This window comes from Fundulus heteroclitus, chromosome 15 (genome assembly GCF_011125445.2).
Source record: "Fundulus heteroclitus isolate FHET01 chromosome 15, MU-UCD_Fhet_4.1, whole genome shotgun sequence".
Taxonomy (NCBI): Eukaryota; Metazoa; Chordata; class Actinopteri; order Cyprinodontiformes; family Fundulidae; genus Fundulus; species Fundulus heteroclitus.
In genome coordinates, this window is record NC_046375.1 from 30,459,012 (window position 1) to 30,477,706 (window position 18,695).

Below are 18,695 nucleotides of genomic sequence, written 5' to 3' on the forward strand. Positions count from 1 at the left end.
GTCAACAATTTTGACAGTAGTTGATCGGTTTTCAAAATCATGTCATCTTATTCCCATCCGTAAATTACCCAACGCCCTCCAGACAGCCCAGCTCCTCATCAAACATGTTTTCAGACTTCACGGCATCCCAGTTGACATCCTCTCTGACCGGGGCCCTCAGTTTATCTCCCAGGTCTGGCGGCACTTTTGCTCTGCTCTGGGTGCCCGTTACACACTCACCTCCGGATACCATCCTCAGACCAATGGCCAAACTGAACGCATGAATCAACAACTAGAGACCACCCTCCGCTGCCTCACGTCATTTTCACCTTCTGACTGGAATAAGTTTTTGCCCTGGGTAGAGTATGCCCTTAACTCACACATCACCTCAGCCACTGGACATTCACCATTTGAAGTTGCTTTAGGATATCAACCTCCACTCCTACCCACAGATGAACTCAGGATCCCCTTCACCTCCGTCAACGACTACATTGCTCGCTGCCAGGACATCTGGAGAACTACTATTACAGCACTCACTCGCACCGCAGAGCGGAGCAAGAGGTTCGCCGACCAGCACCGCAGACCAGCTCCCCATTATCGCCCCGGTCAGAAGGTTTGGTTATCTTCCAGAGACGTTTTGTCCAACCTGTCCGCTAAGAAGCTTGCTCCCCGGTTCACTGGTCCCTATGAGATAGAGACAATTATTAACCCGCCCACCGTCCGTCTACGTTTGCCCCCTCACTCCCGAGTACACCCTACCTTCCATGTTTCCCAGATCAAGCCCGTTTTGGACAGCAACTTGTGCCCTCCTTCCAGACCCCCTCCACCCTCCCAGGACAGTCAGAACCCTCGCATTCTCAGGGTTGTGGATGCCCGTCGGCGAGGTAGGGGCCACCAATACCTCGTCGACTGGGAGGGTTGCAGCTCTGAGGAGCGCTCGTGGGTTTCTGCAGCAACCATCCCGAATAAGGATTTGATTTTAGATTTTTGGGCTACTCAACCCAGCACCTCTTCGTCTGGGCCGCCAGGAGGCGGCCGTTGAGGGGGGGGGGGTAGTGTCAGGGTTCTCTGTGCTGCTCTGCTCTAACTCTACTCCTCAGGTGTGTCTAGTTGGCTGAGGAGGCGTGGCCCACACCTGCAGCTCGTTGCAGGCGGCTTCCTCTGGCTTCTTAAGCAGAGCGCTGAAAGATGGAAGACGCCAGAGCCTTAACCAGTCGTGGTACGACGTGGCCTCTGTCCCAACTCTCAGAAATCAGCTTGTGAGTTTTTTTTGCTCTTTTGACTTTGACTAATTTTGGTTCTCCCTGTTTTTGTCTCAGATTTTTGGTGCTTGGAAGCACTCACCTGTCTTGACGTCTAGTCAGAAGAAACAGACCGGCAGAATCCGTCTGCTCAGATTTTGCTCTGGCGCTCCCCTCATACTTCCTGGATGTTACCCAGCGAGGCCTGAGATCCCCTCTCCCGGATTCTGCTGGTTCTGCGTTCACTCTGGTCAATCCATCTGTCACCATTGCCGACGAGGCTCGCTCAGGATCCCTCGCCAGTTACATCTGCCGTCCTCAGCCACTAGCCGCCTATCATCAGCAGAGTAGAATCACAGAGTTCCCTCGACGCTACTTCTTCCCGGTTAGGTCCGCCCAGCCCAATGGTAAGCAGCGCAACTTCTAGCAGTTCTCCTGGTTCTCCTTTCAGAGTCACTTACTCCCTCTCTCTTGCAGACTCTCCAGCCGTGACATTCTGACCCTGCCGAATCGCCTGTAGTTCCGTCCGTAGATCTGCCTGTTTCCAAAATAAATATCTTAAAACTGTGCTTTGCCTCCCGATCGTATCTGCATGTGGGCTCGTCACCTGAAAACCATGACAGGTTCTCACAGCCTGCCGGATAAACCTCGTCGGTTAAAAATCCGACCAGATCATTTATTCCAGTATAAATGAGTTCATAACAGCAAATTAACTAATGCATTATTGGTATAAATACTTACAAGCTTATAGCTAACATCACGACCATTTGAACTATATTTTGTTATAGCGGAATTTTAAATTGAATGATTTATTATTTAAATTATAATACCAAATTATAATTAATAATAATAATAAGCATATTCACACAGCTTCTGGCATAACATCTTGCAGCCAGGTTTCTGTGAGATAACATCAACCAATCTGATTATCAAAAAGCAATTCAGTAACTAACTGTTATGCCATAAGTACGCCATGATGAATAATTGATCTCAGATTGGATCCTGAACAGTAAGGAAGAGGTGACAAAAATAATTATATCCTGCTGAAGAGGATACACAGGCAGAGAACCCACAGGGACGGCCTCTCTCTCTCCCCTTCTCAGGGCCTCTTTCAGCAGGAGGTCAGCTGTGACCACTCCCTGCAGATAAAAACCACAGCCACCTCTGCTTCACTCTCTTCTCTTCAGTATTCTTCTGCAGACTTCTTCAGCTCTACAGCAGCTCTCTCAGAGCAGACAAAGAAGGCAAGACCATGAGGGCCTGGTCGGCCCTGACCGACACACAAGCCAGCAGCTGAGGGAAGGTGCCTGAACCAGCCACAGTTGATCCAGGGTCTGCTAATGTCGTCTGCCGGCTTCAGCAGAGGACCTGACTGAATCTGGATGAACAACACACAAAATACAGAGCTAAGTTGCTGTCCTAACCTCACAATCAGATGCAGGGGCAAAGATCCTGCATGCGAAAAAGCTCTGTGTATTTTTCCTCAGCCTGTACAAGGAAGCGAACCCCGATGGAGCTGGAGGCTGGATGCCGAGGAAAACCCCTGCTTAAATCGGACTGCATCCCAGTCAAAGAACGTGGCCTGCAAGCTATCCAGACCATGCCGTTAGCCACATGCTGCTGCAAGACTAACGCTAGCCTGCCAAGAGGCAAACCAACAACTTCCTCCTTCAACGCTCCTTCCGTGAATGGCCAAAACTGGACAGAACTGACAAAGGACAGAGGTTTGGGCAGCGAGCTGAGGGTGAAGTTAAAAAGATTTATTGGGAAATGTCTTGTAAACTGTGAACACCTGGTGCTTTGAACAAAAGGCTAACGATATAGCATTGCTAGCATTTGGTACCATGTCACTGTCGAGTGCGTTTTAAGGTTTTAACAGAAAGGTTACCTCCACAAGGGTTTCATACATTGACGGGACATTAATGTTTATGTTATCCAGCCAATCATTATGACTAAAATAAAGCAAAAGCTTTCATTTGTTAACGCCGAGCGTCCGCTAGCCAACAGGATATTAGCCTTGCTAACATCCGGTTTCGGACATTTCAAAACGAGTTCGTTTTAAAGCATAAAGTGTAACTGTTCTGCTCCGTCATCCTCCGATGGTGTTATGAGCCTTATTCCCGCATCAATATGGTATATTAATGTCGGTTTTCAAGGCAATTTTGATAACTATAGATTTTAACCAGGTTAGCTACGGTCGCTGTGACCCCAATCGGCCGGAGGTAGAATCGCATAAACAAAGGCAAGCGATTCTGAATTAAATGATTTTACAGGACAAACCGGTCCTCAGAATATTATTTCAACAAATAATGTTTTGTTTAACTTGGGCTTTGCATTGTGAGTGGGTTGAAATACATGGCAGATGTTTTTTTAACTCCATTCCATGTTTTTTTTTTATCAGATCTTTAGTGAACAAGGATTCACTGAATTAATCTGTTTATGATCAACCACTTTTGTTTTGTCGTTTGTTTGTTTTGCATGTAAATAGTTCCTTAGCTTAGCTTCTTTTTACCTTCATTTTTCTTAGTAGTTTAGTTAAGTTTCACTTGCCTAGTAGAGAGGATTTTTTAATTGAAATATTGTGTTAATGGACTTCCGGTGGCGCCATGAAAGGAGAAGCAGCCTGATTACCCTGCTCCGAGGAAAATCCCCTAAAAACTAGCTTATTTGACGATACAACATAAAATTTATAACAACTCGACGAATTACAAAAACGTCTACTCTCAGGAAAGAAGCGGATAAGAAAAGTAAAACGACTGCGTTAAAAGAAACCTGCCAACTTCCAAAAACTACTATGGTCGTAAGTGAACAGAAAGACAACATGGAGACTGTGCTAGCATAGCTAATACAACTGAGAAAGGAACACACGGATGCTTCACACGATACTAAAGTCACTTTATCAAGAGTTGAAGCATCACTGAAAGACGTGCTTGAGCGAACGACGAAACTGGAGCAGCAAATTACAGACACCAACCATAGAGTGAGTGACGCTGAGGACCAGCTGCTGCGCCATGACCGTGTGCTGCGCTACATGCTACAAAGAGAAGCTAATCTAAGTGTGAAGACCTTGAGTCAAGAGAGAGACGCAATAATTTACGCATCTATGGGATACCTGAAGGAGAAGAAAAGAACGACATGATTTCCTTCGTGACGGATTTGATGCACACTTCACTCAAATTACCACAAGATATGAATCTTAATATAGAGAGGGCCCACCGGTCGCTTGGTATGAAACCTAAGGACTCCGCTCCTGCACGATCAATCATCGTCAGGTTTTCTAACTACAGAGTGAAAGAAAAAGTAATACAGACGGCATGGAGTAGACGCGATGTCACCCACCACGGCAAAAAGATATACTTCGACGAAGACTACATCGCAAACATACAGAAGAAATGCAAACAGGTCCGGGAAGTTATCAAGCAGCTTTAAGATAAAAACGTGAAAGCGGTGTCACCTTTCCCTGCTCAGCTGAAAATACACATTGTATAAAATACATATTTTACAATAACATCGATTTTTACAGGAATAGTAACATAAAACAAGACGCTCATAATTAAAAGGTACTTATGGAAAAACTAACAATCGTATCATATAATGTCCATGGCTTAAACCATCCAATAAAGAGGAAAAAATTCTTAGTCAACTAAAAAAGATGCAATCAGACAGAACAATACACAAAATAACGGATCCCTCACTTAAAACAACCTTATTCCGCCCGATAGAAATTGCCAATGCCTTTGCATCCTTTTATAAAAACTTAAATCAGGAACCAAACCAATTCAACAACGAAGTAGAACGTCAAATTGTGATGTATCTTATTAAGCTAACTCTTCCCACTCTATCTGAAGAGGAAGCGGCTGATATGATTTCAGATATAAGAGAAACAGAAGTACAAGAAGCAATTAACAAATTGAAAAATCTTAAATCTCCAGGGACTGGTGGACTTCCAGGGGAGTTCTATAAATGCTTCAAAAACATCCTATCACCAATACTAACCAAAATCTTTAACTATGCACTTAAAAAACGTGTAATCCCAAACTCCTGGTCTGAGGCCATCATCTCAGTTATTCATAAGGAAGGAAAAGACGCAACAATTTGTGAGGGTTACAGACCAATTAGCCTGCTATGCACAGATCTAAAACTATTAACTAGTATTCTAAGTAAAAGGATACAGAAATATCAAAAAACTAATCCATCCAGATCAAACGGGTTTCATTCCAAACCGACATAGTGTTAATAACATAAGAAAAACCCTGAATATTATAACACAAACCAAAGAAACCAACCAAGAATCCATGCTAATTAGTTTTGATGCACAAAAAGCATTTGATACAGTTAACTGGCAATTCCTATATAATACATTGTTAATTATGGGTTTTCACCCACAATTCGTAGACTGGATTAAAATACTATATACCAATCCAAAATCACGTGTTAGAGTTAATGAATTTTGTTCAGATTTTTTTATGCTTGAAAGAGGGGTTCGTCAAGGAGATTGCCTTAGTCCCCTACACTTTGCACTAAATATTGAACCTCTGGCGGCAGCGATTAGAAGGAACAAGCATATTAAAGGCATTAAAGATAAAAATAATACAGAACAAAAGATTTCCCTTTTGCAGATGATATTTTGACCTACATAAGTGATCCGGCGAACTCTATACCCCCACTTATGAAGGCCATAGAAGAATATGGTAAACTTTCGGGCTACCAAATCAATCAATCCAAATCTGAAGCGATGGTACTACACGGTCAACTACTCGCAAAATTAACTGATAGATTTAAACCTAAAATATCTAATCAGGGATTCAGATACTTAGGAGTTTTCATAACTCCTCAAACGTCACAACTTTTTAAAACTAACTATGGAAAACTAATGGATGAGATCAAGACGGACTTTATGAGGTGGAACATTCTACCCCTTTCACTAGTAGGAAGGATTGAAACCATTAGAATGAACATCCTCCCACGACTCCTCTTCCTGTTTCAAACATTACCTATAAAAATACCCATGTCCATATTTAATACTCTGAAAAAATGGCTCTCGAAATTTATCTGGCAAAACAAACGCCCCAGAATTAGATTGAAAACTCTTATGTGCTCTAAAGAACATGGGGGACTAAACGTACCAAACCTTAAAAAATACTACTGGGCCGCACAAACTAGATCAATAATAACCTGGATACGCCAAGATGAAGAATCAATTTGGTATAAGATGGAACAAGGTGACTCCCAGGACTTTCTTCTTGATACTCTTCCATTTGTTAATCAAAACATATGGACAAAAAATAAAATTATTAATGAATGGGTTAAGTGTACTCTATTGACATGGGCAAAGATTAAAAAGATACTAAATCCTTGCCGTATAAATCCTTGTCGAGCCATATAAATCTACCCAATTCCTTGGGTAGATTTATACGGCTCGACCATAATTATGAATTTCTTCCTACATCTGGATTACGAAACTGGGTTGAAAAAGGATTGATTCTGATAAATAAAATGTTCGAAGGTGGAAGCCTGTTGTCCTTTCAGCAACTTCAACAAGAATATAATCTTCCAACCCATGACTTGTATAAATATTTACAAATGAGACACTATCTGCAGAAACATAAGGAATGGGAAAACATACAAATGCCCCCTTCAAGCATAGAAAATTTCTTTCTCTCTGTAATAAAAGGAAATATAACCACCAAATTCATATTCTATATTTACAAAATATTGCAAGAGGAAGTAATAACAGATACAAAAGATATCAAAGCCCAGCCAGCATGCATGGGTGGGTCCCACTTGGGTTTGTTGTGGGCTGCATGGGTAATGAGTGGGCATGGGTTTTATGTGGGCTAACTGCATGAGACCCATATGGTAATCTAAAATGGGACCAATAAGGGCTGGCCCATTTGGGCTAAATGTATGGGCCCTATTCAGCAGTAATGTGGGCTAACTGGGAATGGGACAGAAATGGGCAACCCTATGTGGGGCCCATGTGGTTTCCGTATCATGGGCCCAAAATGAGAAGCCCATGTGGGCTGACCACATTGAACCCACATGATATAAGAACGGGCTGACCGTACATGGGTTGGACCTGGGCATGGATATGTAGGCCCTAGTCCTTTTTTGTGTGGGCTAACTGGGAATGGGACAGAAATGGGCAACCCTATGTGGGGCCCATGTGGTTTCAGTGTCATGGGCCCAAAACGAGAAGCCCATGTGGGCTGACCACATTGAACCCACATGATATAAGAACGGGCTGACCGTACATGGGTTGGACCTGGGCATGGATATGTAGGCCCTAGTCCTTTTTTGTGTGGGCTAACTGGGCATGGGGCAGAAATGGGCAACCCTATGTGGGGCCCATGTGGTTTCAGTGTCATGGGCCCAAAATGAGAAGCCCATGTGGGCTGACCACATTGAACCCACATGATATAAGAATGGGCTGACCGTACATGGGTTGGACCTGGGCATGGATATGTAGGCCCTAGTCCTTTTTTATGTTGGCTAACTGGGAATGGGACAGAAATTGGCTACCCTATGTGGGGCCAATGTGGTTTCAGTATCATGGGCCCAAAATTAGATGCCCATGTGGGCTGACCACATTGAACCCACATGACATACGCATGGGCCAACCGAAAGGAAGGTGGATGATGAAACCAGAGAGGCAGGCCGGGACTGGAACAGAGGTGTAGGTGAAGGCAGGAGCTGACGGCCCAGAGAGAGTTTTGGCTGGAGGTGAATTTGGAGCAGGACCACCAGCACGGCAGAGTGAGTACTTCCAGGCCAGAGCAACAGCTGGATCAGTAGCACAACAGAGTGCAGACTTGCAGGCCAGAGTCACAGCAGAACAGGGACACTTAGGGGCTGATCGAAAACCAGTTCAGCTGTGGAAGCGCCAAGGTCCTCTTTAACAACTGAACGCAAACCAAGCATGACCCACGGAAGCCGGTCAGCGTTGCCATCAGTCAAAGAAGTGTGGAGCGCAGCTTTCAATGACCTGTGAAACCGCTCACACAACCCATTAGCCTGCGGATTGTACGTAACGACCACCAGCAAGTCGTGAGCACAGAGGAAGACGAATCCTCAATAAAGAGCAGCCTCTCCTTATCACCGACGGCCGCGGCTCATAGCAGGTGTCGGCTGTGTCGTTTCCCAGCAGCTTAAGGCTGCAGGGCGAGAGGCAGCGCTGCGTCCTGACACCGAAGCGCTGATGGTAAAAGCAAACAGCCAGCTTCTGGCGTTTCCTGGTGGTGATCGCTGCCATCATCGACGGATGATTGACCGCTGATACCGGAAAAGGCTCAGAAGAAGCTGCTGTAGTTTCCTCGGCTAGCGACTGGACCGTCAAGGTCTTGGAAGCCAGGAGGATGCGATCAGCTTCTTCAGCCAGCGAGCGGTAATCCTTCTCCCGCAGCAGGAAAGAGTTAGCCAGAGCGATCCGCACCGGGGTCGGGAGTTGTCGCAGGAACAGGTGGATGAAAAGAAATCCGCATTCATCGTCACCAAGCAAGGACAGCATGCTTTCCATCATCTCCAAAGCCAAGCCATCCCCTAACCCCGAAAGAGAAAGCAGCTTATCGGAGAGGGATTAACGGCGTTGAAGCAGTTGCTTAACTGTACTTTCCGTATGTCGGAGGGTTACACAGCAGGGTCATTGCGCGCCTGGTGGATGGCGGATCCAGCGCTGAAACATAGTGGTACTTTGTGTCGTCTGATGAGATTCCATGAAGAGCAAACTGTGCTTCGACGTGGAAGAACCATGATTGCGAATCATGTAGCCAGAAATGCGGAGTCTTAATGAAGCTCACCTGACAGCCTCGGGTTCCGCCCCAGGGCTCACCCGTGGTCGTCCAGGCTCCTCCGATCTGTCTGCTCCTGCCATCGCTATGCAGCTGCTCCATCCTGGTAAAGACTCTGGTCCTTATCATCCACAAATCATCTGTTTTCAATAAAACTCACAAAACTAAGCTCCGTGTGTGGTGTGTGTGTTCGGGGTCATCGAGAAAAATCATGACACTAATAGATAATATGAGAGTAGAGAGAGTTAAGGAAATTAAGTTTTTGGGAGTAATGATAGACAATAAGATTAGCTGGAAACCTCATATAAAATACATTAAAAAAAACATAGTTGTTAAACAGGAAGGTACTTTACATTTATTTTAAGTGCAATTGGGAGAAGGGGTGTGAAATATAAGTTTTACTTCATACCCCTTTTCAGACAACATTAATAAATAATCAATATAATTTTTTTTTAAATAATCAATATCAGATATCAGCACCGACAAGTTTATTTAGAGGAAGATTTGGTTTATGTCATTTCTACTTATGTTCAAATGATTTAACCGATTTGGAACCTACCTTACATGTACAGTCAATGAAAAATTATCATTACGTCATTAATTTTCATTAATTTTCATCAACACTCTTACACTGTTCTCAGATTAGAAACAGCTGGTTTTTCAATCAGCACAAAATACAATGTGGACATAAATTGCGTCTAAAATCAAGCAGAAAAATAACCGCTGAAAAGGCGATGACGTCATTGAGGCGACTCGCTTGATGGCAGAAGCTGTGGGAAGAAGATAGAACCGGAAGATGGCTTTATAGTATTCAAAGGAAAGTTGGTGCAATGAGGATAACAGGAAGGAATAGAAAAGAGGAAACAATTATATCTAGATTACGTTTCGGACATACAGGGTTAAATGGAAACCTATTTAAAATGAGGAAACATCCAACAGGAGTTTGTGACTTTTGTTATCAAGAGGAGACGGTGGAGCATGTTTTGTTGGTTTGTCATAAATATTCTATGGAGAGAAGAGAATTATTACGTCAATTACAAGAAAATAAATTACAGTTAAATTTAAACGATATTTTGGGAAACATTTCTAATTCTGAATATTTTGGTTATTTGATAAGCTACCTTAAGAAAACAAAATTGATAGAAAGGATATAAGTATATTTATGTAATTATTATTATTATTATCATTATATTTATATTTATTTATTTATCTAGTTATTTATTTTTTGTGGGAGAATATATATACATAGCATCCCGATCCACACTCCACTCTAGTAAATGGCGGTAATGCACATCATTAAGTTGCTTGCCAACCGCCATAAAACAAGAAGAAGAAGAAGAAGAAGAAGAAGAGGCGACTCGCTTGCTCGAGAAGGTTAACTGTTTTTCCAAGTGCCTACTGCCTACTTGATTAGACCGTTGGCGCGGAGTCTGCAGGTTGGTTGTCCTACAAAAGAAAATGTAAGTACATTTCTCCTGTCTGTTTTACCTGTATTGTATCAAATGTTAGGGAGATATTTTAAAGGTAAAAAAAAATGTGCTGCTCCTATATATTTCGGATGACCGGACCCGAAAAGAGACTTAATTGTTACTTATTCGTTTCGATGTTAAGTTTTCTGATAGTGTTAAAAAAATACACACACAATAAGTCATCTGCCATCATTAAGGTAAGAATATTTTGATGCAGAGCGATTTTAAACTCCGCACTGTTGCGCGCCATACCATTTTCAAATACTGCGGCAGCGCCATTCTATTTGCTGAGCGCCAACGCGGCAGAATTGGTTCAGTAGCGAATCTAAGTTGCTAGGTTGTTTTAAAGTGTTCCTTTTGTTTGAGCGCGCAGTAAGACAGCGTTTAAACATCACGCGCGCGCTCAAAACCTGCTTGGCGCGCGCTCAAATCTGATAAACTCTGCAGCTGAGTGAAGCTGACACCCCACCCACTTCAAAAACTCCGTTAAATAGACGGAATGGTTAGTGCTTCGTTTTTGCAGGTTTGTGCCGTTAAAATTAGCGTTTGTGCTGCTGTGGTTTCGGAGAAATAAATTTTAATTTTGGCCAATGGCGTCATCACCCCCCCCCCCCCTCATTTTTCTTCCAATCCAACCAAAGTGGTCTACTTTTTTTAGTGCTTCTTTTGTGCAGGTTTGTGAAAGAATAAAAATACTTTGATTGACATTAATCCAGTTATTCTGGCCTATATAATCTGTCATGCCATGAAAAATTGATATAGAATTCTGTTACAACTACAAACTTCTGTTTAAGTTAGTCTTCTTTCCTAAATCTATATGCCATTTATGCTGGGTTGTAATTATAGAATGTTTTTGTTATTGTACATATTGCTAGATCACTACTTGTTAACTTTCAATTAAAGTATCAGTTTAACTTTAAAAAGGTGTCTTAGCTCTGTGGAGTCTACTGATGAGCCTAATCATTGATGCCTAATAATAGAAAGCAAGTGTGACTAAAAACAACTAATTTGGTCCTAACATTTACTACCATGTGGCAGCTAGCCCTGTATGTATGGCATTCAACCATCCATCTCCCATTATTTATTCTCTTGCGTTGTTCAAAAATCACATTTGACAGAAATTGGAAAAATTCTAAATTTTAATAATAAAAAAGCTTTAACGCTAATGCTCTTGCCGCCTAGACAAGATCACTGACTCACTGGGTGGCGTCACTCCTTATGACATTGCATGAGGACTTCATATATAAAATTTTCCAAATGCTCAATGCCGTTTAAAAAAATTGCTACATTTTATGTCAGAAATTACAAATTAAAGCTTGGTGCATATCAAATGTTATTTTAAAGGTATTGGTGGCTTAGTTGCTATTGCTATCTAAAGTAAAGTTCTTTAAATGAGACAAAAGAAATAATCTTAATCTTTATTAAGGAATAAAGTACAAAATATAACACACATTTTACAATAGTGGCTAAAAAACTTGAATGATGAAAGAAAAGTATGAAATTCATAACTGCTTTCTTGAGAAAAGTGTTGACACCAAAAAAGAACATCATTAAGGACGCCAGCCATCCTGCACAGAGACTGTTCCAGCCTCTCCCCTCAGTCAGGAAGCTGAGATACATGAGAGGGGACTCGTAGTGAAACTGCCTTTATCATCTGCCGACTTCATGGCCTACAGTTGTTTATCACCTTTCTTTCCAGCATGTGGCAACCAAGCCACTGTATAAAAAATTTAAATTGAAAAAGTAGACCACTCTGGTTGCGCCCGACAGGGACAGGCATCTGATTGGCTGAGCAGCAAATCTCGAATCATGTGCCCTCTTGGACCGGAGTGCAACAGTTTATTTTTATCGGTTCTAACACAGGGATTCCCAAATTATTACAATATATGGCTACAGTGATTAGTCTATACAAATGCTTAAGTATTTTATTATTTGGAAAAGCCTAAATGTTAAAAGCATTAATAAAATATATTTCTTTGCAGACTTCAAGAGAATCAAACTGTGAAGATCACCTTTTATTCGTTTGAAAAAGGTAGGTTTTTGGAATTTTATCAGGAAAGCTTTATGTACAAATGACTACTTCTGCCAAAACTGACAGTAAATAAGTAAATAAAAGACTATAATATTACACTTTGGAAATTCCTTAGACATGGCCAAAATAGAACACAAGTCCATTTGAGCTTCTGAAGAGTGGTACCCCATGAATGTTAACCTTTAGAGTTAAAGTATGAACTTAAAGACGAGTCATTTAACAACGGTTAAGTTATTGCTTTAGCCACTCTAAAATATCTAAGCAATAATGCCTTAAATGATACTAGACATAGGGTAATTATAAGTGAGCCTAACAGTAATTTTGTCAATGTGCTTTCAAATTTGGCTCGAGAAATGAAGCAATCTGTAGAAAAAAGCAATTTTAAGTACATTCATAGAAACAAATGCAATATTTCTCAGTGGCGTGTGTGAGAGTGACATGGTGCAAGTTGTTATACATTTTCAAAATAAAGAAATCCCTTGACACAAATCAGTGTTGAAACAATTTTTAAATGTATAATCAATATTGATTTATTTTCTAGATTTTGCTAATTCCTTAGTGAAGCCATTTTTTATTTATATACTTGTTGCCAATATTTGAATGAGCAGTGCACAGAGTAATAAGTGCAACTGATGCAACTAACCGGTTGCTTCAGTGACATTTGAAAAAGTGACACCTAAGACATGATATTTATTTTATGATTCAGGGCTGTTGTCTTTATTTATTGGTGGGTTGTTTATTGCACTTCTTGGGAAATATCAATTTTAATTCCATACCAATTTTACACCCTGAAAACTCAATTTGTCCTTGTTTTAAATTACAACTAACATGAAGGAATTTAATAGTAAAATTCTTATGATTAATCATTGTTGTGTTTAATACAGTATTTTATATATAATATAAGACAAAGTTACATTTCAGTCTTAGACAAGTATTCTCTCATTCTTAGTAAATAGCCATCTGAAAGTGTGCTTTGTTTGTGTTTTACAGAATTAAAAGAATGGAATACTATTGTAGTTCTCGGACAAAAAGAAGACGAGTTAATGCCAAAGTTTCTGAGCATTTAAAGTTTTTGGAAGACTTGAAGGTCAAAAGTGGCACGTTTTCTGATTTGGATTGTGCTTCGGAAGTGGACAACCAGATTCCCAGTGAAGAGTGGAACTTTGAGGTTCATTTGAGTGAAAACAAAAAAGAGTCCGATACAGAATTTGATGATGAAAATGAAGAACAATCATTCGCTGCAAGAAAACGTACTGCCAGTAGCATTGAGATAGATTTGAACAGCACTTCTGAAGAAACTGATCCCACACGAGAACTTAAAATTAAGCTTGCTGATTGGGCAGCAAATCGAAATATCTCACACAGTGCATTGACAGAGCTGCTACATATTTTAGCGCACTATGGTTTGGATTTACCCAAGGATTCTAGAAGTCTTTTGTCAACTCCCAAAGCCTTTGAAGTGAAAGAAATGGGACATGGTATTTACTATCATTTTGGACTGGCTAAGGCACTAACTTCACAGCTGTTAAATGACTCTCATCTTTCCGTTGATACATTGACTCTCCGGGTGAACATTGATGGCTTACCACTCTTCAAAAGTTCAAAAATGGAATTGTGGCCTATTTTGGCCATGATTAAGGAATTTCCAAAGTCTAATGTGTTTATCATTGGCTTGTATGCAGGTGTGGCCAAGCCTGACTCTGTCACAACATACTTAAAAGAGTTTATTGAAGACCTAAGGTCAGTAACTCGAGACGGTTTGAATTACAGAGGAAAACATTTTAATGTTGCACTGCCAGATGCCTTTATCTGTGATGCACCTGCTCGTGCATTTTTGAAATGTATCAAAGGTCATTCTGGCTACAGTTCCTGTGAACGCTGTGCAGAGCATGGAATTTACATGGATAACAGGGTTGTGTTTCCTGATTGTAAAGCACCTCTACGAACAGATGAAACTTTTGAACTTTTGACAGATGAAGACCACCATCATGGAGTTTCACCCTTGCAGCAGCTTGGCGTAGGAATGGTGTCAAGCTTTGTGCTTGACTATATGCATCTAGTTTGCTTAGGACATGTTAAAAAAGTTATAAGTTTGTGGATCAAAGGACCTTTAAGGTGTCGTCTGTCTGCAGTTACCATTTCCATTATTTCTAATCACTTGAAATCAGTCAGAGATCACCTTCCAAGAAATTTTTCTAGAAAACCACGTTCACTGATGGAATACAGTCAATGGAAGGCAACAGAATTCAGACAATTTCTGTTGTACACTGGCCCAGTGGTTCTTCAAGGACGACTATCAGCCAAAATGTACAACAACTTTCTGTTGCTCTCAATAGCAATGAGAATTCTTCTCAGTCCTGTTTTGTGTTGTAAATACTGTGACTATGCTGGAAAACTGTTGAAGTGTTATGTTGCCAATTTTACAAAGTTATATGGAACAGAACACTTAGTCTACAATACCCACTGTCTTATACATTTAGCTGATGATGCCAGAAAATATGGTGCCTTGGACAATATTTCATGTTTTCCCTTTGAAAATTATCTTGGGACATTGAAGCGACTTGTACGAAGACCCCAAAACCCTCTCCAACAAATCATCCGGCGTTTAGCAGAAAAGCCCATTCTGGGAGAAGATGGAAGACAGACTAAAGCTCAAATTCCACATTCATGTGGTCCAACTCTCCCAGACTTTCCTGCTCGCATGCAGTTCAGGCAGTACAGACATGAGGGAACTGTCATATCATGCTGCGTAGGAGATAACTGTTTTGACGTTGAGGGCAAAGTTGCTTTAATAAGGAATATAATACAGTTGTTATCTGGGGCCATGTACACTGTGTGTCAATTTTATGAACAACAAGACTGTTTCTGCAGATACCCTATCGATTCATCTTGTCTAGGAATCCGAACTGTGATGCAACTTTCTGACCATCTTTATGGTGTACCGGTGACAAGCCTGACAAAAAAAATGGTAGCCCTTCCCTTGCGGGATGGCTATGTTGTCTTTCCTCAGTTACATGACCACTAATTGACTTAATATAAACTTCCAGCATGTCCTTCAGCGTTGTGGAATTCAGTGAAGAGTCAACAGAGGGAAAGAAGTTGGTGGATATTATCCCATCATGTTGGTTCACAGATGAAAACAAGGTCCAGTGCTTCTGGCCAGCAGGCCTTGGTATAAATGTCACTAAAGCAGTAAAGCAACAACTACAGCCAGATGCTTCATGGAAGATATGCTATGTGCGTGCCCTTGGAAATGCAGGTGACAAACATTTACTTGTATGAAAATTTTAAACATGAGGTTTAGATTTACACTTGTGTTCAATACTTTTTTTTTCTTTTCTAAAGACAACTATGGAGAAGCACGACGAAAGCTTGCAAGGGCAGAAGCGACATCGGATCTTCAAACAGATAATGATATCCCAGAAAAGCGCCGTAGAAGGTAGTGTGGAACAGAGGCTTATGTAATATACAACTTTAAATCTTCTGTCATCCTAGTTGTCATTTGAGCTGCTCTCAATTCCTTTCCCCTTTTGGTTCTCCTTGCTTTACATTTCCTCCTTATCCTTCAGGGCTTAAAGGAACAACATATTTGTAAGAATTGAAAACTACTCAGGAAGAAATGCCAATGCTTGTGTACTTTACTGTAGACTTGCCACATTCCTACTTTAAATGAATTAGATTAATTACTGTTTTATCTGTCCTCCCTATTGGTTTTCATAGGCTCAGCTGTAACTTTTTCTTATCCTCTGCAACTTGTTTATATCTTGTTTTTGTATCTCTCTCACAATGAACTTGAAATACAATCCTAAAATAGTTAAATTGCTCACTAGAGCTAAGCCTTTTCCTTTTCTTTTTTACCAACTTTTAACACTTGTTAAATTCTGCTTTATCATTTCAGATCCTCCAAAAAATGGGGCACATTTTCATCAAGTGAAGACAGTGTGGACTCCTCGGAGAATGAAGTTCCACCTTCTCCTCCCTTGGAATTTACCACAATTGGATCTGCCTCAAAAGTGTATAGTCTCGGTGTACACAGAAAGAGAAGCCCCATTGCAACTTCTGCGCTGGAAAGCCCCAGCACACCAGCTCCAAATCTGAGAAGCCCCAGCACAACACCAGCTCCAAATCTGAGAAGCCCCAGCACAACACCAGCTCCAAATCTGAGAAGCCCCAGCACAACACCAGCTCCAAATCTGAGAAGCCCCAGCACAACACCAGCTCCAAATCTGAGAAGCCCCCCTGCAAGTCTTTCTACAAGTCCTGGGACTTTATTGAGCAGGAGCAGCTCCAGCTTGGAAGAGGCTATGTTTACGCGACTGGTTACTCTTCTTGAGGAGGTCAGAGAAACACAAAAACTACATGGCCAGTTGCTGAATACCTTACTGAGACAGAAATCTGCTTCACCACTGGTTGAACCACCTGAAGGAGCTGTTTTTCCAATGTGTACAATCAATGATGTCCTGAGCATAAATGAGAAGCTGGGTGAATCAGACTTCATGTCTGGAGTTGTAAGTAAAATTTCTGTTCCTTAAAAATTAAGATTAAAGTTAACATTAAATCATGATTTTCAAATGTTGTCTTGTAAATGTCATTATACTTAAGGTTGCCATGGTTGCAGAAATTGGAGGAGCGTCCTTAGATGATGCAATACGACGAGCTATGGGATTCCTCATGTCCCATGAATTGGCATTGCAGTTCAACCTTTTTGGCCGACATGGGAAACACAAGTTCCGGGACCTGCGTCTCTTTGATGTTGTCCATGGTAAATATCAGTTTCTATGGTCAGAGTAACTTTTCTTTTCACTTTTTTTTCTTACACATTTATTATTTTTTTATGCCTTTTTTTTTATATTTTTAGTAATCTTTTAGGTTAAAAACTGACTTCAATTTTTGGTTTTATGCACATAGTATTCATTCACTGGCTTAGTTTTGATAGCTGAAATTGTATTTTAAAGACTCAAGAGTGCTTTTATTTTGGCAGATGTCTGCAAGCATTTTTGCACCATAAAGGGGGAGATGCAAATCTTATTAATGTTACACTGTACTAAAAGTAAAACACTAATATAGTTTCTACCTATGCTTGTCATATAGGAGCACTTAAAAGAAATGGATCCATCCACGGAATCACCCACAAAGATACCGAAAAGGCACTATCAAAGTGGTTTACTGGAGCCCGTGACAGAGGTGGAAATCGAAAGGTTCGAGCGACTAAGGAGGCTGCCAGTTCACATTCAGGTGGGCAGGACTTCCAAGATGGACAGTTTTAAGAGAGCTTTCAAGTTTAAGCATGCATGTGGCATGTAAGTTATTGAACAATGTGTTATACAAAAGTATTGTTCAGTGTGTGTGCGCGTGCGTGCTAGTAAACAAGTTTTTTGTTTTTGTTTACCAGCGCAATTCTTGTTGTGGCACCATTTGCTCTGTGTTAACAAAGTTCTAATAATTGCTGTGGTAAAAAATAACTTCTAACAATATTTGAAATTACAAAATAAAAAGCCTTAACCAAAAGAAATTTTTCATCTCTCTCTTTTTTTCTAACAAGTTTTGTGCTAAAGCATTTTAGGACTTTGGTTTGTTTAAGATTGCATATCTAGGAATGTCATTCATTTCCAGGTTGGGTGTGAATGACCCCATTGTTCCTACAGGATCAAGGCATCTGGCTCCCCCTGAAAACCCAGTCAGACCATGTTAAACCCATATGGGCTAAAGCATATGGGCCCATCATGGAAAATGTGGAAATACACATTTGTTACCCATGCTTGCCCAGTTGAACTCCTATTAAGGCCCAGTAAACATTCCTGAAAGCATATATATGGGCCATACATGGACTTCATGTAAGCCAACCATCTGGGCCCCTCTGAAAACCCAGTAAAGGCCATTAAAATCGATCTGGGGGAAACCCACATAGGGCCACCATGGAGACCTCTAGCAAACCCACTTGTTACCCATATTCTATCTCAGTTCAGACCCAGTTAGGGCCCAGGTAAATATTCCTGAAAGCACCCTAGTGGGCCACAGATGGGCCTCATGTAAGTAAACCATCTGGGCCCCACTGAAAACCCAGTTAAAGCATATTAAAATCTACTGGTCAAACCCATGTAGGGCCACCATGGAAACTGTGGACAAACCCACTTCTTACCCATATTCTAGCCCAGTTCAGACACAATTGGGACCCGGGTAAATATTC

The 18,695-nt window shown here is 41.2% G+C and overlaps 1 protein-coding gene across 1 annotated transcript; it reads left to right on the forward strand.

Annotated features, from left to right (window-relative positions):
* The first annotated feature begins 12,448 nt into the window (after positions 1-12,448).
* Positions 12,449-18,020, forward strand: LOC118566078. The gene is made up of 7 exons (XM_036147136.1): positions 12,449-12,508; positions 14,191-14,248; positions 15,556-15,767; positions 15,854-15,947; positions 16,407-17,016; positions 17,111-17,270; positions 17,600-18,020. Exons 3-7 carry the CDS (start codon positions 15,557-15,559, stop codon positions 17,773-17,775), a joined length of 1,251 nt encoding a protein of 416 aa, XP_036003029.1. The 5' UTR covers positions 12,449-12,508; positions 14,191-14,248; position 15,556; the 3' UTR covers positions 17,776-18,020.
* The last annotated feature ends 675 nt before the right edge of the window (positions 18,021-18,695 follow it).